General features: G+C 46.0%; 1 protein-coding gene and 1 long non-coding RNA gene across 16 annotated transcripts in view; one reads left to right on the top strand and one right to left on the bottom strand.

Moving 5' to 3' along the window:
* Positions 1-556: 556 nt before the first annotated feature.
* Positions 557-2894, bottom strand: LOC118886139. The gene is made up of 3 exons (XR_005017666.1): positions 2869-2894; positions 1801-1884; positions 557-761 (listed from the first exon to the last, which is right to left on the bottom strand). It is a non-coding gene; the product is annotated as an uncharacterized LOC118886139 (long non-coding RNA).
* A 344-nt stretch (positions 2895-3238) lies between these two features.
* PRPSAP2 (phosphoribosyl pyrophosphate synthetase associated protein 2) overlaps positions 3239-22689 on the top strand; it is a 35220-nt gene continuing 15769 nt past the window's right edge. For 5 of the 15 annotated variants that reach the window (XR_005017665.1, XR_005017664.1, XM_036835389.1 and 2 more), the window contains exons 1-6: positions 7920-8014; positions 8257-8407; positions 9276-9328; positions 11803-11869; positions 15397-15569; positions 17768-17883. Coding sequence is in view for 13 of the 15 variants with exons in the window: in XM_036835389.1 (XP_036691284.1) it covers positions 8289-8407; positions 9276-9328; positions 11803-11869; positions 15397-15569; positions 17768-17883 (528 nt within the window). In the remaining 2 variants the exon portion in view is untranslated. Of the gene's footprint in view, positions 3366-3443; positions 3959-4151; positions 4162-6579; positions 6586-6613; positions 7751-7919; positions 8015-8256; positions 8408-9275; positions 9329-11802; positions 11870-15396; positions 15570-17767; positions 17884-22689 lie in introns of those variants that run through there. The other 10 variants (XM_036835386.1, XM_036835394.1, XM_036835391.1 and 7 more) reach the window with 8 other exon arrangements.

The following is a 22689-nucleotide window of genomic DNA, read 5'->3' as shown; positions in this document are numbered from 1 at the left end:
TCCTCTGCTTGCAGGAAAACCAAAGCCTTGTTTATTCATTCCTGATGGCCAGAGACACGAAGGCGGAGAGGCAGCTGCAAAACTCACTGATTCCACAGAAAAGTCATTCCCACCCAGAATCTCCACGCGGCTGCTGATCTTAGTGCCCATTTTTCAGATGGGGAAACTGAAGCTCAGAGAGGTGCCTTCACCTCTCTGGCTGAGGTCATTTCTGCAAAGAGGAGGCTGGACGCAGACTGGGGGTTTCTGGCTTACCACTCCACTAAAAACCTTTATAAAACTATAGCAAAGATGCTTTTCCTTCCTTTAAAAAAATGTTGAAGGGAAATGTCTTAGGATCAGGTGTCTTGATTCATATTCTATGTGCAGCAGTTTGGCCCTTGAATATGGTCCATGATGTGGTACAGGCAAACTGAGCACTTCCATAATATGCAGACTCTGCAAACCTCCAAGTGGGCAAGCGATTATCAAGCTTAGCAATAGGCTAACCAAAACCGCATTAGAGTGAAACTGACCCCAGTCTTTAGATTCTGGTTTTGCCCCTTTCTTGCTCATTACCTATAGATGTGTATCAAGATATCTCCAAACTCAGCACCTTAATACAAATATTTATTATCTCTCAATTTTCTGTGGTTTGATTGGGCTCAGCTGGGTGGCTCTCATTTGGGGTCTCTCATAGAGTTGCAGTCAGGTAGTGACTGGGGCTGCAGCCACTGGTGGGTCATCTGGGCTGGATGTCCACCATGGCTCACTCCCATGGCCTAAACCCCAAGGATAAAGAGGAAGGGAGATGAGACATCAGCCTATGGAGGATTTCAGAAGAGTCTTTGGAGAATTGGAAGTGGATGGAGAAGTGGTATCTGGTGTAATAGAGCAAGGGAAACTGTAAGCTAAGTGCCTGCAACGAGGAGAAACTGATTGATTGAGAAACTAACAATTTCATTACCAAATGCTGGGAGCATGGTATGTGCGAGCTAGCTCATACTGGCTCAGCAGAGACGATTTTTAAATTATCAGGAATATTGTCCCTGCGTGGTGCAAATACTATACAATTCTGTGCTACTGCCCTCCTCCTTTCCATGGGGGGGAGGGTAATTCTGAGATCACCCATGGTACCGACATTTCTTGAGTACCACACTTGTGCCAGGTACTGTGCTGGGTACCTGCAAACAGGGATCATCAAAAGAGACAAAGGACCTGCCCGTAGGGGCTTATAGTCTATAGGGGCTGGGGTGGGGATATTTACAAAATGACCATCCACATAAATACATAATTAGCGATCATGATAAGCCTAACGAAGGAAAAGTACTTTTTTTTTTTTTTTTTTGAGAAGGGGAGTGGTTTAGAGAAGGCTTAAAAATGACAATTGTGTTTAGGTGTTTAAGTAGGAGTTAATGAGGGGAGAGGGCAGCAGGAGGAAGAGCATTCCTGGAGGCAGGAACAGCATGTGTACGTGCCCTATAGCTCAGGGATGGAGGAACAGGCTGGTGGGAAAGAACAATGAGATGTAAGCAAGGGGACAACACGCAGGCCCCTGACTTCAGAGGGTGGAGGGAAGGAATTTACTGACTCCGTAGCCCACTGAGGCGCGAGATTGCGTCTTCTGGGCTCCCACTGGCTCAGTGGCCTGTCCTTGGAGCGAATCAGGGAGCTGAGAGGGATGAGTGGCCCTGATTGGTCAGATCCAGTCACGTGCAACATGGAGTGCTGGGTGGAGCCAACGCAGGTTGAAGCCAGGAGGTGGGGTGCGTGAGGGTTGGGTCTGTGCAGAAGCAGTGGGTGAAACCAAAGTCCACTTACCAAAGTAAGGGCATTCAGTTTTGTACCCGAATCTGCCTGTGGGCTCACGGGCCTTGTTCTTCACAGAGGTATGACCCCGTGAAGCTGTCAGGCAAAGGAAATGTCTTAAATGACTCCATTTGAGTCCGGCCGCTTCTAGCTGGCCGTGCCACCTCTCACGAACGATTTCAAGCCTCACTCTAGTGAAAAATCCAAAGCAGAACTGGAAATGCGATGTGCTCTAGCGTAGTGCAGACCGTGGTGCCAGACCGCCTGGATTGAAGTTCTTGTCCATGTTTGCTTGTCCTTAGGCAAGTTATTGATATTTAACGTCAGGGTGTCAGTTCCCACAACTATTAAAATGGAGATAATAATAACACCTACCTCATAGTTCTGTGAGGATTAAATAAGTTACAGTTAATATATGTTAAGCACTTGGCCTGACACATGGTAAGTGCTCCATACGTGTTTGCTATTATTATGTTTTATATATATATTAAACATACTTAAATATAAGGAATTCAGGCAAGCACCAATTCCTTACTTTGTGATAAAAGAAGAATGGGCAACAAAGCAAATAATAGTAATAATAACAACTGAGGGTTTACTATGCACCAGGAACTGTTTTGGAAGCTCCGCAGGTGTTATTTTACTGAATCCTCACAACAACCCCTTAGATGGGTGCTACTATCATCTCCATTTTTCAGCTGAGGAAATTGAGGCTCAGGGAGGTTAAGTGACATTGCCCAAAGTTACAGGCCAGTAAAGACTTGAACCCAGACTTTTGTAATTCCAGACATCAAAGTCCGCAGTCGCGGGCTTCCGTGGTGGCACAGTGGTTAAGAATCCGCCTGCCAATGCAGGGGACACGGGTTCGAGCCCTGGTCTGGGAAGATCCCACATGCCACGGAGCAACTAAGCCCGTGCGCCGCAACCACTGAGCCTGCGCTCTAGAGCCGGAGAGCCACAACTACTGAGCCCAGGTGCCACAACTACTGAAGCCTGTGCGCCTAGAGCCCATGCTCCACAACAGAGAAGCCACCGCAATGAGAAGCCCGCGCACCACAAGGAAGAGTAGCCCCCACTCACCGCAACTAGAGAAGGTCCGCGCGCAGCAACGAAGACCCAACGCAGCCAAAAATAAATAAATAAATTTGTTTAAAAAAAAAAAAAAGTCCGCACTCGGGTTCTCGAAGCTCAGCCCCACCCCTCCCCGCCCCTCTCCCCGCCCCTCGCCCAGCCTGGCCCCACCCCTCCAGTCAGCCCCCGCCCCACCATGGACTCGCCCCGCCCATGGCCCCGCCCCTCGCCCGGCTGCAGTATTCCAGCTAGACTCGAAGGCCCCGCCCCTCCCCTCTGTGGGCCCCTTCCCTGCCCCGCCCCTCACACGGATGGTCCCACCCGAGGCCCCGCCCCACGTGGCCCTGCCCCCTTGAACGGCCCCGCCCCCAGGCCTCGCAGTCGCTGCGCACGCAGTTCTCGGGCCGGAGTCGCCATTTTGCTGTTGGAGAGGCCGTCAGGGCACCGGCGCTTTCCTCATTCGGCAGCGGAGGCTGCGGCGGGGCCGGGGCTGGGGTCGGGGCCAGGTAGGCGGGCGGGAGCCGGCGAAGGTGGTGGCGCGGCCGGCGGGCCGGCCCTGCGGGGCACAGGTGCAGGGGCGGGGGGCTCGGCGGGGTCCCGGCCGCGCGCAGCCCTCAGCCCGGTCCGGTTCGCCGGGGTCCGCGGGCCGGGACCTGCGGCTGCGGGCGGAAGCCCAGCCTCACGCGCAGACTGACAGCCCTGGCGATGCTGGGCTGGCCTTGCGGCGCGGGCCTTTCTGTTGCCCCGCGGAGCTTGAGTGAGGACAGGGATGTAGCTCTAAGGCTTTCTTCTGCTTTTAAATGGTTTCCAGCAGATACTGCACAGTGATGATACCGATTTTCCCCCCCTTTTATTAATATTGACGCGGTTTGGGTGTTTAGCTTTTGCAAGGAATGGGAAATTCGGGATGGGGATTTGGGGGGTGAGAAAATGTGATTTATAATGTTTAAAACTGTTCCATGCACAAATATGTGATTTCACCCACATTATTGAACCCCACGAAGTCCTACCCTTCTTGTCCGTATTCCTATCCCGACCTCGTCTGTACCATTATTACCCAGTCTGGGTTCGAGGAGATGCAGTTCTGCTCTTACTTAACGTAAGCACTTTCGTACAGTCCCGGATATTTACCGTTTTTATTGTATTGAATGTATATTCAGAGTTTTACTTAATTACCCCATTATGTAACTTTTGCATATGTTCAGTGTTCCTCCTCTTAGAAAAACCATGCCAGTGACCGTCATTGAGCTTTTTCTTTCTTTCCGTAGGATAAATTCTCCAAAGGGGAAATACTGGATCAGAGTTATGTGTTCTTTCTTTGACACGTGATATAAATTGTTTTCCAAACAAGGCGTGTTTACTACGCACATATTTCTAAATCTGGGTGTTTGTCTGCCTCGCCCCCTGACATGCGGGGTGTCGGGTCACTCTCCGTGGTGTTGGGAGACAGGCTGAAGCCGAGCTGGTGTCTGCTGCTTCCGGGTGGGCAGCCTTGAGGAGGTGTCTTCATCTTCAAGCGTCACTTATCTCGTGTCTCAAAGGGGACTTGTAGTACCTACTTTATTGAGTTGTCATAAGAATTCACAGCCCTCAGAAAATGGTATTTAGCCGAAAGAGAACGTTCTGATGAAGAGACAGCCAGGTGCCTGGGGTCACAGAGAGAGGCCTGGACGATTAATTACATATAGGCTTCACCCTTCTAATTCTCTTCAATACTGACCCCCAAAAAGCAAATTTTCTTTGAGTGAGGTACATCACTAATAAAAATAATAGTTCTTTATATTTTCTGACACCTTTTAGTTTGCAGACGTCTTTCAACTCCATGTGTTAATCATTGCAACTCAACGAGGTCAGGCTTTATTCAACAAACATTTGTTATTTGACAAACATTTGTTAAGCCTCTCCCTCTGCCAGGTACTATTCTAGGCCCTGGGTGTACAGCAGAGAACATAATAGTGGAAAAAATCTCTGCTGTCTTGGACCTTAAATTCTGGTGAGGGAAGCTGTTTTTAACCAAGCATCTATCTCTGCTGTCGAGAAGGGGAAGGCCAAGGACTCGTAGCTGGTAAGCAGGGGAGGCAAATCAGGTCTTCACACTGTGACTCCAGCCATCTTTAGATGGGAGGTATTCACACAGCAGACGCACTAGATGGAAAGCAGCACACTTTGATGCCAGCCTTCCTCATCTGAGATGTGCGTGAGTCGTTTTGAAATGACTGCCAGCACTTGCAAAGCGAGTGCTCTTTCAGAGTGGTTTCCTTCATGAGACTCAACAGATTGCCCAGTCTGAAGCAAAGAGGAATATGATTTGCTTTTCGTAAGGTTCTGAGATTCTCTGAAAAGGCTGTGTTTTCATGTGTTGTATATAATTCTCACACATGCTAGAGTGAATTTAGGATAAATGTAAAAGCACCTGTAGTTTATGGGGGGGAAATGGGGATGTTCTCTTTACCCTCCATTTAGCACTATAGTCTTGTACTAATGAGCCTTCTTCCATTCCCATCCTGGTTATTATCTTGTTTACGAGGATAATCTTTAAAACTCTTAAAGCTTGGTAAAGAGCACAACTTGAACTTCCAATAGGAAAAGGAGAACTAAAACTAGCAATGGCCTGAGAACTAAAACTAGCAACTAGTTTTATTGTTTGACCGACTTGTGAGATGGGTAGTCACAGAACATGTCTATACTGATAACTGTTCCCAAAGGGACTCCCAGCCTGTGCCATTTTGAGGTCTTAGGTTAGGTTTCCATTACTGAAACCTGGTATCTGGAGACTGAAACCCTAGAGACCATAGTCAGTGATGAAGGACATTTAAACCATGACCATTAATGAAAGGTTCCAGGAAAAGAGAATACACAGAGGCAAGAGAGCCATCTTGAGATAGGTCGAGGACTGCCCTGGGGAGAAGGAATTTGGGGTTTCCCGTAAATCTTCAAAGAAAGGACAAGGCCCAGGAGGGGGAGGCTGCTGGGAGAGGGATCTGCGTGTTCTAAGGAAGAATTTGGAATGGCTGGACCCTCAGGATGTGGGCATCAGGCCCGGGGCTGTTCAGGTATCTGGAGTGGCTCCTTGGTAGGAGTCCTAGAGATGGACTGAGTTACTTCCAAGATCTCTTCCTTCCCCTCAGATAGTTTGATTCTCAGTGTTCCACGTCCTCTCAAGAACACTGCTGTCCTTTAAGAAGCTTCTTATTTGAAGGTTAGGGGATGTAAAAAGGTGGCCATCCCATGCATATTATGTACTCGTTCGGTAGATAACCGAAATATTAACAAGTTGACTCATCAGAGCTTCCATTTACCAAGCGTATCCTGTATGTGGGGCACTGTGTTAAGTGCTGTACAGGAACTAATCTTACAGTGACCCTGTACAGTCAGTATTCGCAGTTGCATGGATGAGGGGGTGGAAGCTGAGAGTGACTAATTTATGCGAGGCCTCACAGTGAGTTAAGGGGAACTAGGAGCTAAGATGCAAACCTGGGTTTGACTCCAAAGCCTGTATTCATAACTACAGGAGAATGAGTTTTATTTTTGTTGTGGTTTCCTTTTCCAGACTCTGTTCCTAAACACAGGCATAGAAGAGTTGAGAGGTGGTGTTAGAAGACACCTAGGATCTCCTCCGATTCTGAGTGTTGATGGTTAAATATTATTTCTTTCATTTGCATCAGTCACCCTGCCCCACACTATGCTGTAAAGCAGGCTCGGCACACTTTTTCTGTAGAGGGCCAGGTAATACTTTAGGCTTTGCAGCCCATACTCAACTCTACCACTGCATCCACAGACAACTTGTAGACAGTGAGCATGGCTGTGTTCCAATACAGTTTTATTTACGGAAATAACCTGTTTTGGCCCGTGGGCTGTACTTTGCCGATCCCTGCTCCAAAGCCACTTTCCACGGTACACACCAGTGGTCCTTCTTGGTCTCCTTAGGACTTTGGCCAGCTGTTCATACATTTGTTTGTGATTCATAGGCTTTAGGTCAAGTGCATTGGGATGGCCTGTGTTTCCCATTGAGGGATGCCTCTGAAGAGGAAATGTGCTCTCCTCGCCTGCGTGGGAGACCATGAGTGACCCACCCTATGACCCACTGGCCCCCACTGGCAGTTACTGCAGAGAGAGACACACACATGCATAAGGAGGCCTCTTGGGGTTGGTGACCTGCTAAGTGTGGCGTGCCTGCACCAGGGAACACTGGCACCAGTTAAAAAGGACATGATGGGTCTATACTTTCTACCTGGGATCTTAAAATACATTGCTCTTTAAAAAAGCAGATTATAGGTAGATTTGTACGATGATCCCTTTTTATGTTAGAAATGAATTTTTATGTGTATTTTTTATGGGGATCACACGTGTGAACGTGTAACAGCCTGATGGTGTCTCTTTCAAACTAATAATAAGAACTGTCAGGTCCAAGGACCTGGGTGGGAAGGAGCCTGGGATCGGAGCTAGTGACGTTAGCCTAAGCTCTGATGTTTCAGTTTTTTTTTACAAGGAGAATGTATTTGTTTATTACTTGTGTAATTAAAAGTTCAGAATAACAAATAAGATAATTGGCTTCAGCCTTTTGCTCCCGTCCACCAGCCTTCCCAGAGCCACCCACGTAAACATATGACTGGGGAAATGCAGTGGGCTTGCTGGGAAGGCGCCTCCGTCCCCGAAGGCCTAGCGGATTGTTGCTCCTGCGTCTAAGCCATGCCTGCCTTTCTCCATAAGGACACTCGGCCCAGAGAGTGGGAGGAGGAAGAGAGCATGGAGGGTTCTGATGACCTCTAGGCCAGGCTCTTTCTGTCTGTGCCCTGCTGCTGGTCAGTTGCGTGGCTGAGTCACTTTCCTTCCAGGTTATGGTCACCTGGTCAACCTTGTGTTCCAGTTGAGGAAAAATGCAGATGACAAGGTCAGGCTTAGACAGGACCTGGGGCAGCTGCAAGGCCAGGGGGAGGTTTCATGGTGAACAGGCATTACAGGGAAAGCTGGGCATGGACGGGTTTTTTATTCATTGTTTAAGGATCAGTCAGTCCTTGTCCTTGCTAATGGCTTTGCCATTTTTCTGTGTGTCAATCCAGGAGGAATTTTGTTGTCAGAGACTAAAAGGAGGTTGTCGTAATTGACTTTAAGCAGCAAACAGTAAAACACTGAGCTCTTCAGCTCCACCTTTCTTGTAAGTTTATCATTTATTCCCAGTGGTCATGAAAATAATTGAGTCATATGATAGCATCTTTCCATAAATTTGGAACCCTAAAACTCAAATAGACTTTCTATTTGTCTATAAACATGTTTAATATAAAAGACTCCATCATGGTAAAAACTAATGTCCTTCAGTTTAAGTCATTTGCTATTAAAAAATTTTCAGGTGTATTTCATATCATATGACAGTTCTTAATATATTTTATATCTTTCCAGGCTCTGAGAATTGGAAAACCAAGAAGGTTTTGATGTTTTGTGTGGCACCACCTGAATCAGAAGCCAAGATGAACATAACCAAAGGGGGTCTGGTGTTGTTTTCGGCAAATTCTAATTCATCATGTATGGAGCTTTCAAAGAAAATCGCTGAGTGAGTATAATCATAGTATTAAAATCTGTACTCATGATGTGGTGTTTTACATTTGATAAATGGATTGGCACTGATTGTTAAATTTGAAAGCAGATATTTTATAGTTAATCTGCTTATCATCTGTGTATTAAAGGCTCACCTTCTTGTAAACTGTTGTCACTCCTACACATTCATTCAGCAGACATTTATTGAGTGACTCCTGAGTGCCAGAGATTGTGTTAGGTGCTACATATGTATAGAATTATTTGAGTATAAAGAACAATGAAGGGTATATGCTATATGAAGATAGTTTATAGATTACGGTTCAGTATAATTTTAGTTATTTATTAAATAAATATTGAGCCCCTGCTGTGTACCAGACCTTGATCTAGATACTGGGGAGTAACAGTGAACAAGCCAGTCAGAACCCTTCTTTAGTAGAGGGGCCAGGCAAGAAGCAAGTTAGCAAAACAAACAAACGATCACTTCAGATGGCGGTAAACGCTGCGGGGAGAACCGAGAGACAAGGGCAGGTTGTTCTGCCTTAGTGCTCACGTGCCTTTAAACCCTGGGGATGGAATGTGAATTGAGAAACCTGAATAGGCACCAAGTGAAGGTCTGGGGCAGAGCCCTCCAGGCAGAGGAAACAGCAGGAATGTGGCTGGAGGGCAGGGAGCCCAGGACAGGGCCGCCTTGGGTTGGCATAGGGTGGGGATGTGATGGGTTAGGTGACCGAACAATTCTACGTCCACTTTAAATCTCGTAATAGGAATACCTCTATTTTTAAAAATTTGTTTTATTTTTATCAATTTCTAAATCAGCCTTAATAGTAAAGATGTTGCATCTGTTCTATAACTTTTTCAGCGTTTTCCCTCTTTCTCTTCCCTAGGCGGCTGGGGGTGGAGATGGGCAAAGTGCAAGTTTACCAGGAGCCTGACAGAGGTGAGTGATCCTGTGTTTTCGTGACGGTGGCCTTTTTGTGGTACACGCCGTGCTGGCCCAGTCCCTCATCCGCCATAGCTGAAATGGTCAGCCTCAGTGTCCAGTTAGTTCTGCCAGCAGGAAGACAGGCAGGCAAGGTGGGCGAGCGCGGTGTCCCCGCTCCCACTAACACCAGGTCGATAGAGAATTCTGGGGCAGTCACATCTGGGGGCTTAAAGTCTAGTCCTTAGACGTCATCCGATAACAACTGCGTGGGTGCGTGAACAAGCTGTCCAGCTGAAGGAAGCATTAGCTCAGCGCTTGGTTGAATCTGTCCCCTTAGGCGGGGTGCGTGTGCACTGTGTAGCCACGGTATCGGGTGGTGGGTGTTCTTTACCCCAGCCTGCACTGCCTTGGGCTAGACTCCATGATGTCATGTCAGGAAGTGCTTTTTGCTAACTGATTTATGATGTTGCATAAACACCTCAGGTTGTGAAAATCACGTGTTATTTAGCTTTTGTACTTTGTGTAGAAATGGCGGATGTTTGAAATTATTCTAGCAGGAGTGACAGATGACCTGCATAGGTGTGAGAGTCAGACAACTTCTCCTTGGCAAGTTATTTTAGCTGTCTAAACTGCAAATAATTTGGGCTGTTCTGAGGATTAAGTGGGATAATTTGTGTGCCTAACACAGTTTTTGGCACATAGTAGGCACTCAGTAAATACTGGTTCCCTCTCCTTTTCCACTGCAGGATTTTGTCAAATACTTAAATATTAGAGACCTTACAAGACACTTGGATGAAAAGGCACAAATTTGCTCTTCCCCTATTTATTTCTCCATTACTGCCTCCTCTTCCCTATCTCCCAAGATCCCCCATGTGGCTTCAGTGGGAAACAAGTATAATGGAGGGAAATAGGCAGGGAGTTGGGAGAAGATTTTGCTGCTAAAGGGAATCGGATGCAGCCCTTTGTCTAGTGTAGAAGCGGGGCTGAGGGAGGCTGGTGGCGGGAGACTCAGGAGGAGCCCGCCCGCCCCCCGGGTTCATGCACGAGGGGAAGGAAGGAGGGAACTAACGTCTGTAGAATCCTTACCGTTACCAGGTACTGAGGACCAGAGTTCAGGGGTGACGGTAGGAACGAGGCCCCAGAGGGAACAGAGTCGGGATTCAAAGCTCAACCTCCCTGTCTCTCAAGCTCGTTTTCTTTCCATGGTACCACACTTTTTTGTAAACATGTACTCTATTTTTTCCAACATTTCTAATGAAAATGTTCAAACCTATAACAAATGTGAAAGAGTAGTGCCATGAATACCCATATGAATGAGTACCACCCGGATTCAGCAGGTAACACTTTGCTGTATGAATGTGTGTTTGTGGGACCATTTGGAACTGAGTTGCAGACATTGACACTTAACCCCTGAATACTTGACCATGTGTCTCTTAAGGAGGACTTTCTCCCATGTAGATACGCTACCATTGTCACATTAAAGAGATTAATGATAATTCTCTATCATCTAATAGCTAATGTACGTTCTAATTTTCCTAATTGTCCCAGCTGGTTTTTGTTTTTATAAATTTATTTATTTATTTTTTTATTTTTGGCTGCGTTGGGTCTTTGTTGCGGTGCGTGGGCTTCTTATTGCAGTGGGTGGGCTTCTCATTGCGGTGGCTCCTCTTGTTGCAGAGCACAGACTCTAGGCACGTGGGCTCAGTAGTTGTGGCTTGCGGGTTCTAGAGCGCAGGCTCAGTAGTTGTGGCTCACGGGCTTAGTTGCTCCACGGCATGTGGGATCTTCCCGGACCAGGGCTCGAACCCATGTCCCCTGCATTGGCAGGCGGATTCTTAACCACTGAGCCACCAGGGAAGTCCCTTTTGTTTGTTTTTTAAACCAGGATTCTTGGTTCAAGTGATGTGTTTTTTATATCTCTTTATTCTCTTCTAGACTAGGGCAGTCCCTTCACCTTCTCTTTTTTTTTCCCACAGCACTGACTTTTTGAAGAGTTTGTCTTGTGGAATTTCCCACTCTGAATTTGCCTAATTGTTTCCCTGTGGCTGATCACAAGTTTTTTGAGAGTAGGGATACTGGGCCTTATTTATCTTTACTTTCACAGTGTTATTCTAACATTTGTGCCTAACAGGTTCTTAATTGTTGCTGGTTGAATGAAGGAGTCTGTCATTTCCTATAAGGATACACGGGGCTCAGAGCAGCCCAGCACTCGCTGTTTATGTACAGGAAGTGAGGAGGGGAGATTTACTTGTTTTAAGTGACAAGTGTGATTCCTTCTTAAGCATGTCGTATAACTTAACATGTTTAAAAGGTGTGATTAATTGAACTATGCTTGTTATCCTTCATAGAACTGAAAACCTAGTGAGTTTTGAAACAGTTCCAGTTTCCATATTTTACAACATTGGGGAATGCTGCAGGGTTTTTTGTGTGTATTTTTTAAAGTTATGTGCCTTGTTCACCCTTCTTCTCTTTTCCCCTTTTCCTGCCAGAAACAAGAGTACAAATTCAAGAGTCTGTGAGGGGGAAAGATGTTTTCATCATCCAAACTGTTTCAAAGTGAGTAACTTATCCAACAGAAATGTTGCTTTCTGGGCCTCTGTTTGGGCATGAATGTTTAGAATAATAAGAGTTGCCTAGACAGGGAGAGTTACGATTGTTTTAAAATTGGCATGATCTTACTCTGCTAATTTTTCTGACATAGCTGCTGACTTTTTTGTGTTCTTTCAGTGTTCTCAAGGGTGGGAATAACCAGGTTTTGAGGTGGAGGCGCTTAACGATAAGAGAGCCCATTACATTTGCTCTCAGTAGCCAGAATTTCATAAAATTTGTAGGGAAGCTCTTCTAGTTCCAAAAAAGAAAACAGGCAGGAGGAGAGGTATTTGCTTACTTGGGGTTCTTAAAGCTTTTCCTGCAGATAATTTAAACGTACTGTCCTGTTGCATAAATTAAAGGAGCTGAGAAGATAGACGGTGTGTTGAAGGCATGTGCATTCCTGTCTCCTGTGACGTTTGATAGCCGTGTGTTCTGGAAATTGTTGAGGTCACAAATGTGTACGCTGGAGATAGAAGATTCAGTGCAGTGAGGGTGTCTGCACCGCTCTTTGATCAAATGCCACTCTGTCCACAGGTGTCCCTGAAGGCCTCTATAGATGAAATTTTTAACTCAGTACAATTTTTAATAATGTCTAGAAATCGGTTTGTGTAGTACAACATTTTTTAGCCTAGAGATTCCAGAAATTGCTGCAAGCTAAATTTGTGGTTATATGTAAAATAAATACCAAAGAAAGGGAAGAAGAGCCAAATTTGGGGAGAATTTAGACTTGGAACACATGTACTTTCACCTAAATTTTGAACATCTCTGTCCTGGTCTTTGGTTCACGGGGATGAAATCTCGAAGCCATCTGACTCTTCTTGGAGGAGGAGCCGAAGGGGACCTGTCACTGCCTCCCATCGTCCTGGAGCGCAAGTGTGCGGGGCCTTTGCGGCGGGGCCTTTGCGGCGGGGCCCTGGCTTCATGTCTTGCCTCCGCTTAGGACCCTCGGCAGGGCTGGGCTGTGGGGACGAGAGCTGGTGCTGCCCCTGCTGCCGCTCTCTTTCCCGGGCCGGACGCCAGGCTGGTAGAGCGCTCTCCCTGCCCACGCCCTCATCAAGGAGGGGAAAGTGCAGAGCACAGAACAGCTGACTTCCTTCTGGCTCCCGGGTGTTTGCAGTACTTTTATACCTTTCATTTCTTTCCATTCCTTCATTCACTCATTCCTTTACATGTATTTTTGGGCATTTCAATACTCTTTTCATTCTGCCCCGCCTCTTGTCAGTTTCTTATTCCTCTAGCCAAAACCATTCCCTTAATTTTCTCTACGTGCCTCATTTTGGAGTGCTCCAGAATGTGCCGTAGGCTTCTCTTGTCCGGGTTGCAGAAAGCTTAGATATTGTGGTCTTCAAGAAACAGTTAACACTGAGATTTGGTGTTGTCAGATACACCTTGTACCTTGCCTTAGTGTAGACTGGTGGTAGGCACTAAAAGTATAAGAAAATTTTTAAATTAAGAAAATTCTGTCCATTAACTTAACTTTTCCTGTAATTCAGACAAGTTATTACTTGAATTTAGTGACGGAAAGCCTTGTACCAGCTCACAGGAAGATGGTGTTCCTGGGAATATAGTTTGGGAACGTGGTGTAACTTCACACCCGCTGTTGGTCCCCCTGCTCTTACCCCTCACACAGAATGCTTTCTGAAAGGCTCCTTTAACTCTTTCCATGTCAGGCTTGTTGTCAGGTATCAACAGGGAACCTACTCACGCAAATGTTCCGTGTTTCCCTCACTCTTTCACGCAGTCGCTCATTCACAAACATTTATTGAATGTCTGTTACGTGCCAGCCACTGTTAACAGGTGTGTGAGATGCGTGAAGGATTAAAATAGATCACAGATCCTTGTCCTCATGGAGCCTATATTCTAGGACATGCAGGCAACATAATGAATAAGTAGATTATCTAGTTTGTCAGAAGATGATGAGCGCTGTGGGTAAAAACCAAAACAGCATGGCAAGGAGCCGGACGTGACGGTGGTGAAGGATGGAGAGAGGGCAGGCTGGGGAGGTGACATCTGACAAAAACTGGAAGAAGGTGCCAGCCGGCGACGAGGGCACTCCAGGCAGGGGCAGGGAGCCCTGAAGCGAAGGCCCTCAGGTGGGCGTGAGGCCTGGCGTGAGGGGAGGGCACGGAGGAGGAGTGGAGCGCAGAGCGGGGGTGGGGGCAGACCCTGAAGGGGCCTCGGGAGCCATTGTAGGGCCTTGGGCGTCTGCCGTGGGCAGAACGGGAAACCGTCGCTGGCTCCTGAGCAGAGTGCACGATCTGCCTTTGACTTGAAGCTCCAGCTGGACGCTGTGCAGAGCGTGGGCTGCAGAGGGACTGCCGGGGGCGGGGGCGGGCTGCCACTGTCACTGTCACTGTGGGGGGTCGAGGCTCGGCCCCGGGGCAGCAGTGGAGTGGTGAGTTGCTGTCACTCTGGACAGGAGAGCAGTTAAGGGCGCCTCTGGGGGTTTCGTCCTGAGTAAACTGGAGGAGCAGAGCTGCTATCGACTGAGATGGCAGAGGTTTATGGCGAGGCAGGCTTTGCCGGTCAAAGAGCACTTCAGTTTGGGGTACGTTTTGAGATGTCTTAACAGACTTTCTAGTGGCATTGTCAAGAAGCAGGTGAATTTGTTAGTCTGGACTTGAGAAGCCTGGGCTGGAGCTATAAATTTGAGTCTCCAGCATTTACAAAGCTCTGAAATTGGAGGAGAAGCCCGAGCGAGGGATGAGGGAGGAGAGAGGAGAAGAGGACAAATGATCAGGTGTCAGGGCAGGAAGCCGGGGAGGAGAGGCACCAGCAGAGGAAACGAAGCGGGGCGGGAGGGGAGCGGTGGGGGAGTGATGGAGTGTGTCAGGGCGAGGACAGAGAGAGGGGGAGTGAGAACCCAGCGTTGGCCTTGGCCACGTGGAGGTCATCGGTGACCTGGATCGGAGCGTGTGTGGGAGAGGATGAGAGAGATGAGTTGGAAGCAAGTGTGGACAACCATCTTGAGATGTGCTGCACAGGGGAGCCAAGAAATGGGGCAGTGGGGAAAGTGGCCTGAGCTGCTGTTAATGGGAGAAATGGCCCATGGGTATGATCCGGGGAGAGTGACACACTGATGGGGTGGCCGGGGGGATTGCCGGAGCCCTGCTTCAGTGGGCAGGGGGGGATGGGATCCCTGCGTCACGGGAGGGCTGATTTTAGAGTGACTTTGGTGTGGAAAGTTCGTCTCTGGCTGGTGGCTCGGGGCAGGCAGACCTGGGGGCTGCGCGCACATGTGGCGGTGGGGGCCCCGGGCTCTTTTCTGACAGTGCTTTTCTCAGTGGAAAAGGAAGTAGGGTCATTGGCTGAGAGGCAGCATGGGGGCGACTGATGGAGGCCCTAGAAGAGAGGGATGTGGTTTCTTTTTTGTGTCTAGAGCCTGTCTCGGTCGAGGCGGGCGTGGCACATGGCTAACGCTTAGTTGGAGCCGAGAGGGGTCATCGTGTATGTGATGTTTCTCCTTGCTGGTTTCTGTCCTTGGGTTCCAGGGATGTGAACACCACCATCATGGAGCTCCTTATCATGGTGTACGCGTGTAAGACCTCCTGTGCCAAAAGCATCATCGGCGTGGTCCCCTACTTTCCTTACAGCAAACAGTGCAAGATGAGAAAGAGAGGCTCCATCGTTTCCAAACTGCTAGCTTCCATGATGTGCAAAGCTGGTAAGAAAGGCAGCTACTTGATGGTTTACTGGGGGTCTGGGAGTTTTATTTTTACCTGAGAAATTGTAAGGCATTGTCTTAACTAAATTAGAATGTTGAACAGAGTAGAAATAGTGATACAGCTTTAAGATGCTAATTTGTAATGACACAGCAGCGCTCAGCGTTCTCTCCTGTTCCCAACTCCCTAAACACAAAGCTGGTGAGAACAACTCATTTTTTCCTAAATTCTTTGTTTAAAAAATTAATATTGAAATGACAGGTTACAATCATATTTAGGTTGTTTTTAATGGGGAAGAAGGCATTTGGAATCAACAACTCTAATAACACAGCAACTATTTTTATTTTCATCTCTTCCCTTTCCCAGTACACACTGGCATACTTTGCAGACCATACATATTATTTTGTGTTGTGCATTTTTAGGTAACATCCTAAGTGTCTCCTCCTTGTTTCTAAGTAATCTTCAGAGTTGTTACTCTGTGTGTGTGTGTGTGTGTGTGTGTGTGTGTGCGTCTGCGCCCACGCGCACGAGTGTGCCTGTGTATGTGTGTATGATTATAGAAGGCACATATCACAGAGCGTTGGCACAGAGAGAAAAGAATAAAAAGTCCCCATATCACTACATTTTAACACAGACACTTACTGCAGAATAAATTTTCTACGGTAGCATTTCAAAGAAGGCAAAACCAAAACAAAAAATGAACAAACCTGAACCCCAGCAACCTGAAGAGCATACCCAGTTGAGAACTCTGCTGGAGGGAGCAGGCCTGCCCTTCCCTCCTAGGCTTGCTCCTGGGGGGCCACCAGGCTCACTTTCCTGTTCATTTGGGCAAGTTTTGCTTTAAAAAATTTTTCCAGTTGAATTATATGTATGTTTATATATATATATATATATATATATTTCCATTTCAAATATCCTTTAAGGAGCCAATGGGATGAAGATTCTTCATTTTTTCGAATTACAGACAGGCCTGTGCAGTTTGTCTTAATATATTAAGACAAATATTTGTCTTAATATGGCTTGGTCATGCCTATTGACAAAACTTCGGGGAGATGAAATCCACTCTCATAGAATTATCAGAGACATTTCTTCATTGCTATGATCTTGGCTGTTGTAAGACTTTAAATTGATGTGAAAAGCATGCGTCTCTGTATAAGAAAAGCCACCCAATCTTTCCCTTCTGAGGAGGGAAACCCAGTTCCCCACCTCCTCTGAGTTTCCTTTCCTCCTCGCAGGGAACACTTCACCTCTGTCACCAAATGTGTAGGCGTGTTCCCTACACCTTGCAGTTCTCCAGGGCACCAGCTGGGTGTCGTACAGTTTCACTCTGACACTGTGTACCTGGAGATGGCGTCAGGTCCCACGGGTTAAGGCTCAGTCCCACGTGCCTGCTCCCCTGACCCCCCCAGACGCTCACTGCAAGTCCAGGTTGTCACCTGTGCTGACCAGTTGGCTATAAATCAGAGGTTCCCACAACCTCCTCTTGGGTTCGATTAATTTGCTAGAACTCCTCACAGAACTCGGGAACACTGTCTCTTACTGTTCACCGGTTTATTGTAAAACGACATGATAAAGGATCCAGGTGGACATCCGGGTGGAAGCGGTGCGTGGGGCAGGGTATGGGGAGGGGCTTGTGCCCGTGTTCACCCGCCTGGAAGCTCCCCGAAGGCCGCGCTGTTGGGACTTTATGGAGGCGTCCTCACAAGGGCACGATCATTCATTAGCTCCATTTCCAGCCCGTCCCCCCTCTCTGGAGAGTGGGGGTGGGGAGCCTGAAAATCGTGGTGACCGGCCCCCATCAGGAGCCCATCCTGGGTCGCCTCATTAGAACCGAAGATACTCCCGGTGCTCTTGTAACTAAGGAATTCATCAGGCGGCAGGAGCTCTATGTCAGAGGCGGGGTCAAAGACCAGATGTTAGAATAGGAGATGCTGCTGGTGCGCTCAGCACTGCGGGGGCGGCAAGGGTCTTAGGAGCTCCGTGCTGGGACCCGGGGCAGAGACCGATGTTTATATTTTCTTTTATCTCATAATCTCATTGTACTAAAAAAAAAAATCTGAGAAATACGCTGCATTTTTGATGAGAGCAATTTTTAATAGTAATTTATTGTATATGGTGTCTTGTTTTATGCAGTACTTATTCATACAGTGCAACTGGTTATGAAACTATTTGTGTGTTTGTGTCTGCTTTATTTTCAAAGGTCTGACTCATCTTATTACTATGGATTTACACCAGAAGGAAATTCAGGGCTTCTTCAATATTCCTGTTGATAATTTAAGAGCATCTCCCTTCTTATTACAGTATATTCAAGAAGAGGTGAGCTAGCTCAAACTTTTTAACATTCTGTTTAAGGCTGAAAGATGCCTTTCCATTTCCTTGGGCTGTCCATGAAGGATTAAAACTTGATGTGTTCTGCTTAAAGTACTGTTTACTTTATAAATGTAATTCAGTGTATTTTTTTTTTTTTTCAGTCTGAAATTCTTTTCCCCTTTAGGTTATTACAGAATACTGAGCAGAGTGCCCTGTGCTATACAGTAGGTCCTTGTTGGTTATCTAGTTTAAATACAGTAGCGTGTATATGTCAATCCCAAGCTCCCAATTAAAGAATTTGAAAAAGAATAGATACATGTATATGCATAACTGAATCACCCTGCCGTACACCTGAAACTAACATACCATTGTTTTTTTTTTTGTAACATCTTTATTGTAGTATAATCGCTTTACAATGGTGTGCTAGTTTCCGCCTTACAACAAAGTGAATCAGCTATACATACACATACATCCCATATCTCCTCCCTCTTGCGTCTCCTTTCCACCCTCCCTATCCCACCCCTCTAGGTGGTCACAAAGCACTGAATTTGGTGTATTTTTAAATTCTTAATCTGCAATTTATTTCTTTTGCTAGGCTGTTAAAATTGCTTTTTTTTTCTTTTGGATCTCAGGTACCTAGAATCACCTAGTCGTGATTGTGACAAATAACTCACTGTCATCATTGGTCCATGGGTGGTCCTGGGCCTCTTTTATGTGTCCCTCTACCTGCCTCATCTCTGTCCATCCATCTGTAGTCGTCGGCATCTGTGATCCTACCACCCAACAAGAAAACTAGCATCATCATAATAACTTACGTCCACACATGTGGTCCTTTTGTGTCCCTTCCCCCTGCCTCCTTCCGCCCAAGGGAGCCACTATCCTGAATCTTGTTTCATTTCTCTCTCAGTTTCCTTGGTTAAATTTATTCCCAGGTATTTTATTTTTTGGCTCTATTGTAAATGGAGTCGTTCCTTTTGGACTGTTCACTGCTGGTGAATAGAAACGAAACTGACTTTTGTGTGTTGATCCTGCACCTTTGCTGAACTCATTTATTAGCTCTAATAGTGTTTTGTGTTGTATGTGGATTCTCTAGGGTTTTCTACATGTAAGATCATATCATCTGTGAATGGACACAGTTTGACCTCTTCGTTTCTAACTTGGGTACCTGTTTTTCTTGTCTGATAGCTGTGGCCAGAGCTTCCAGTACGGTGTTGAGTAGCAGTGTTGAATGTGGGCATCTGTGTCTTGTTCCTGCTCCTAGGTGGAAAGCTTTCAGCCTTTCACTGTCAAGTCTGATGTGAGCTGTAGGTTTTTCATTAATGCCTTTTATTATGTTGCGGAAGTTCCCTTCTATTCTGTTCCTAGTTTTCTGAGTGGTTTTATCATGAAAGGGTGTTGGATTTGTCAGATGCTTTTTCTGCATCATTTGAGATGATCGTGTGGATTCTTTTCCTTCATGTTATTAATGTGATACATGACAGTGATTGATTTTTCTCATTTTGAATCACTCGTGTTCCTGGGACAAATCAGACAGAAGTAATTTTAATATAGTTACATTTGTTATTCTTGGATATAATAGCACTTTTGTGACTCATTATTTAAGAAGCTTTTTAAATGTTAACTTATAATGCACTTAGCTATTTTGCTTTTTTAGGAACTCTTTTCCTCACGTGAATTATTTGTCTCTTTAATAACTTTTCCAGAGAACTCTTTTAACAGTATTTAAAAGAGAGCAGTTTGTAGATTTCTGAGCAGTTTCTTTCTGTCAAGAGTACAGGCCTTCCCCGTCCTCCAGAAACTAACATAGGCCCTCAGTAGTGAAAATGGATCGAAGTATTTTTGAAAGGGAACACTAGAAAATATTCTACTTGTTTTTTTAAAGTTATGCACAAGAAACATACAAACTCTAACACATTCAAAAAACAATATGAATGTAATTTACCTGAATATGATTCTCAGTTGAGAGAGACAGGGTGCGAGAGCGCGGCTCCTGTCCTCACAGGAAGAAAAGGGTCCAGGCAGAGGGAGGAGCGTGAGGGCAAGGCTGGGGTTCACAGAACATGGTCCCGGGAAGAGCCATCTCAATGGCACCTCTAGTTTTGGAAGAAATAGAGCAGTCGGTGTACACTTTTATAGGCTAGTGTTCATCTTTTGGTCTGGGGGATGTTTCCTCTCAAGACACCAGGGGTGCTGTGCGCTGACATCTAGAGGCATACGTGGCAAGAGCGCCTCTTGAGAGGCTCCTGCGGGCCTGGTGAGTCAAGACCACAGCACACTTGGTGCTGATCCAGAGGTCAGGCCAAGGTCATTGCCCTCTGTGTAGGCGTCTGCCTCGGTGCAAGGCTGCCTGCCACTTGAAGAATCCCGTCTTAGGTTTCATTGTTGAAAAGAAGTCGGACCTGAACCCTGTTACACTGCTCATGGTTGAGCAGATTAGGGAAGTGGGGTCCTTGTTTCTGATGGTGAGCTAACAGTGGTAACCTCAGATGTTTTAGCTTTAAATTCTCTGTTCTTCATTCATAGAGATAAATTAAAACAGCCTATAGAAAATGAAATACTGTATGGGAGCTCACTGTGTACTTTTTTATAGTGTATGTACTTGCTTTATGCCTTTTGTTTTCATGCATTAGAGTTTCTCAGGCAGCGGGTAGATTCACCATGTTTTACTGAATCTACGTTGCCGTCAGTTAGGGTTTATGTTATTCACGTCATCAAGAAAGAAGGAAGCACTGCCAGTCCTGCCATGCCGCATTGCCTTCGTGTCACCTAGTGGCTCTATTCTGCAAGCTTTGACACTGATGTCATCCTATGTGACAGCTCACCCTCTGTTTTTCTTGGGTTGTCAGGGGAATTTGAGCACTTGCTGCCCAAAGTGGGCGTTCAGCTAATGGATGCTCGTCGCCTGGAAACCGTTCTCCAGCCTTGGCCGTGTTGCTGCGCGTGCGCTAAGCATCCTTTTCAGATTTAGTCCTTCCGCGGCTTCACCTCCTGGCAGGGAGTCTTCCTTTCGTAGGTCCCAGAAAGCATTTGATTGTTGCCTTGCAAGAAAACATGGAATTGTGGTCATTCCTCCAGTGATGACCCTTTGATTCATGAATATGAAATTCACATCGTGCTGCCCTCTTCCTGTGTCTTTCTGCGTGCATGGTAACTTGTCATTTTAATGCTGAATCATAGTGAGCTCTTTCTGGCGACATTTTAAATGGCAGTTAAGCCCAGCCCGGAGAGAACCAACAGTGCCTGTGATTCATGTGAATGGAGGACATAGGAACACCGTGGCCACCTTCATGCACGCGAAGGGGTGAAAGCACACAGTGCAGCTGCTGTTGGGCTGACAGCGGCTGTAAGGCAGCACTGAGTGTAAGACATCCAAGCTGTAGACATAATAAAATATAACCCAAAAGAGGTTTGGGTATTGATTAAGTATAGTGCTTGTTTTTAAAAAAATGACTACGTATTATAGTGATAGTACTAGTAATCTCTGGTCTGCACCAGGGTTTTTTAAGGAAATTATGAAGAGGGGAGGCTACCAAGTGTATTTTTGTGGTGTATCGAGAGATCCCATCCCATCAGTTTTAAAAATAGGAACTTATAAAGTGATCCTGTTTCTGATTCTTGGGTTGCTTTATTCCCCCCTGTGTTCTTCTTAGTGTCTTTATACCAGTTCACTCTCACTGTCAGAGAAATGAGATCTGGCAAGAAATGGAAAACCAGGGACACAGGCAGGGGTGTAGCAAAGGAGTGTGGGTGTCAGGCAATTTGATTCTCTGTGGTCCCACAGTGGCCCTGGTGATGTTTTCCCTTAATGGTTCCGGGGAAATTACTACAGGGTTTGGAAGTCAGACTTGCGTGACATGTGGTGTGTTTTCCCCTCCACTTGATAAGACTAATAAGAGTAATCTTCTAAAATGTGAAAAATGAAAACTTACATTTACAGTGGCAGTTAGGGAAATTCTGACAGAAGTGATGAAACGATCAGCTTCCCTGGACCACCAGCCTGGGCCCAGGCCCTCTGCAGGGCTCACCCTGGTTACCAGCCTGCGTAGTGTCCTGAATCCTCTCAGACCTTTGCCTCCGATTTACCTCCCATTTCTATACACCTAGTTACAGAAATTGATTTGTGGGGGCTTTTTGGAAAAAAAACAAAACACACAAAAAAACACATTGATACATTGTTTGTGTTGTTCTGTAACTTTCTTTCCTTTCCTGTGCTGGTGCCTGGAGGTCTTCCCGTGTTCAGCTGTATAGGATTACTTCTTCCTTCATGATTGCTACATAGTGTATCATCATCATTCTACGATGGTGTGAGTGTTCTATCTGCTGTCAGAATGGCAGCTGCAGGTGCCTATTGAGTCCTTGAAATGTGCCTGCTGTGACTGGAGAATGGAATCCTTCATTTTATTTAAGTTTAATTAATTTAAATTTAAATAGCTACCTGTTTCGATGTTTAAAGCACAAGTTTAAATGAGCCACAGTTTTTTCAACCATTTCCCTCTTGCTTGGATATTAGGTTGTTTTAATTTTTCACTCTTTTAAGTGAAATATTTTGTTTTCAAAATATATTTAAGTCATGTTGCATTGAAAATTCTTGTACCTGCCCTTCTGAGTACTTACGCAAGTGTTTTTCTGAGCTATATTAAGAAGTGGAACTGCTTAATTGAAAAGTATCTGCATTTTTCATATTTTAATAGATATTACAAAAATTGCAATTGTCTGAAGGGGCTGTATTCATTTACACTTGGACAGAATTCCCCATGTAAAACAGTGTTTTATCTTTTTGCTGTGGTTTTGAAATTTCAGCACAATGTGTCC

The sequence above is a fragment of the Balaenoptera musculus genome, chromosome 20 (genome assembly GCF_009873245.2).
Source record: "Balaenoptera musculus isolate JJ_BM4_2016_0621 chromosome 20, mBalMus1.pri.v3, whole genome shotgun sequence".
Taxonomy (NCBI): domain Eukaryota; kingdom Metazoa; phylum Chordata; class Mammalia; order Artiodactyla; family Balaenopteridae; genus Balaenoptera; species Balaenoptera musculus.
The sequence above is the reverse complement of the archived record's forward strand: the minus strand, read 5'-3'. Positions and strand labels throughout refer to the sequence as shown.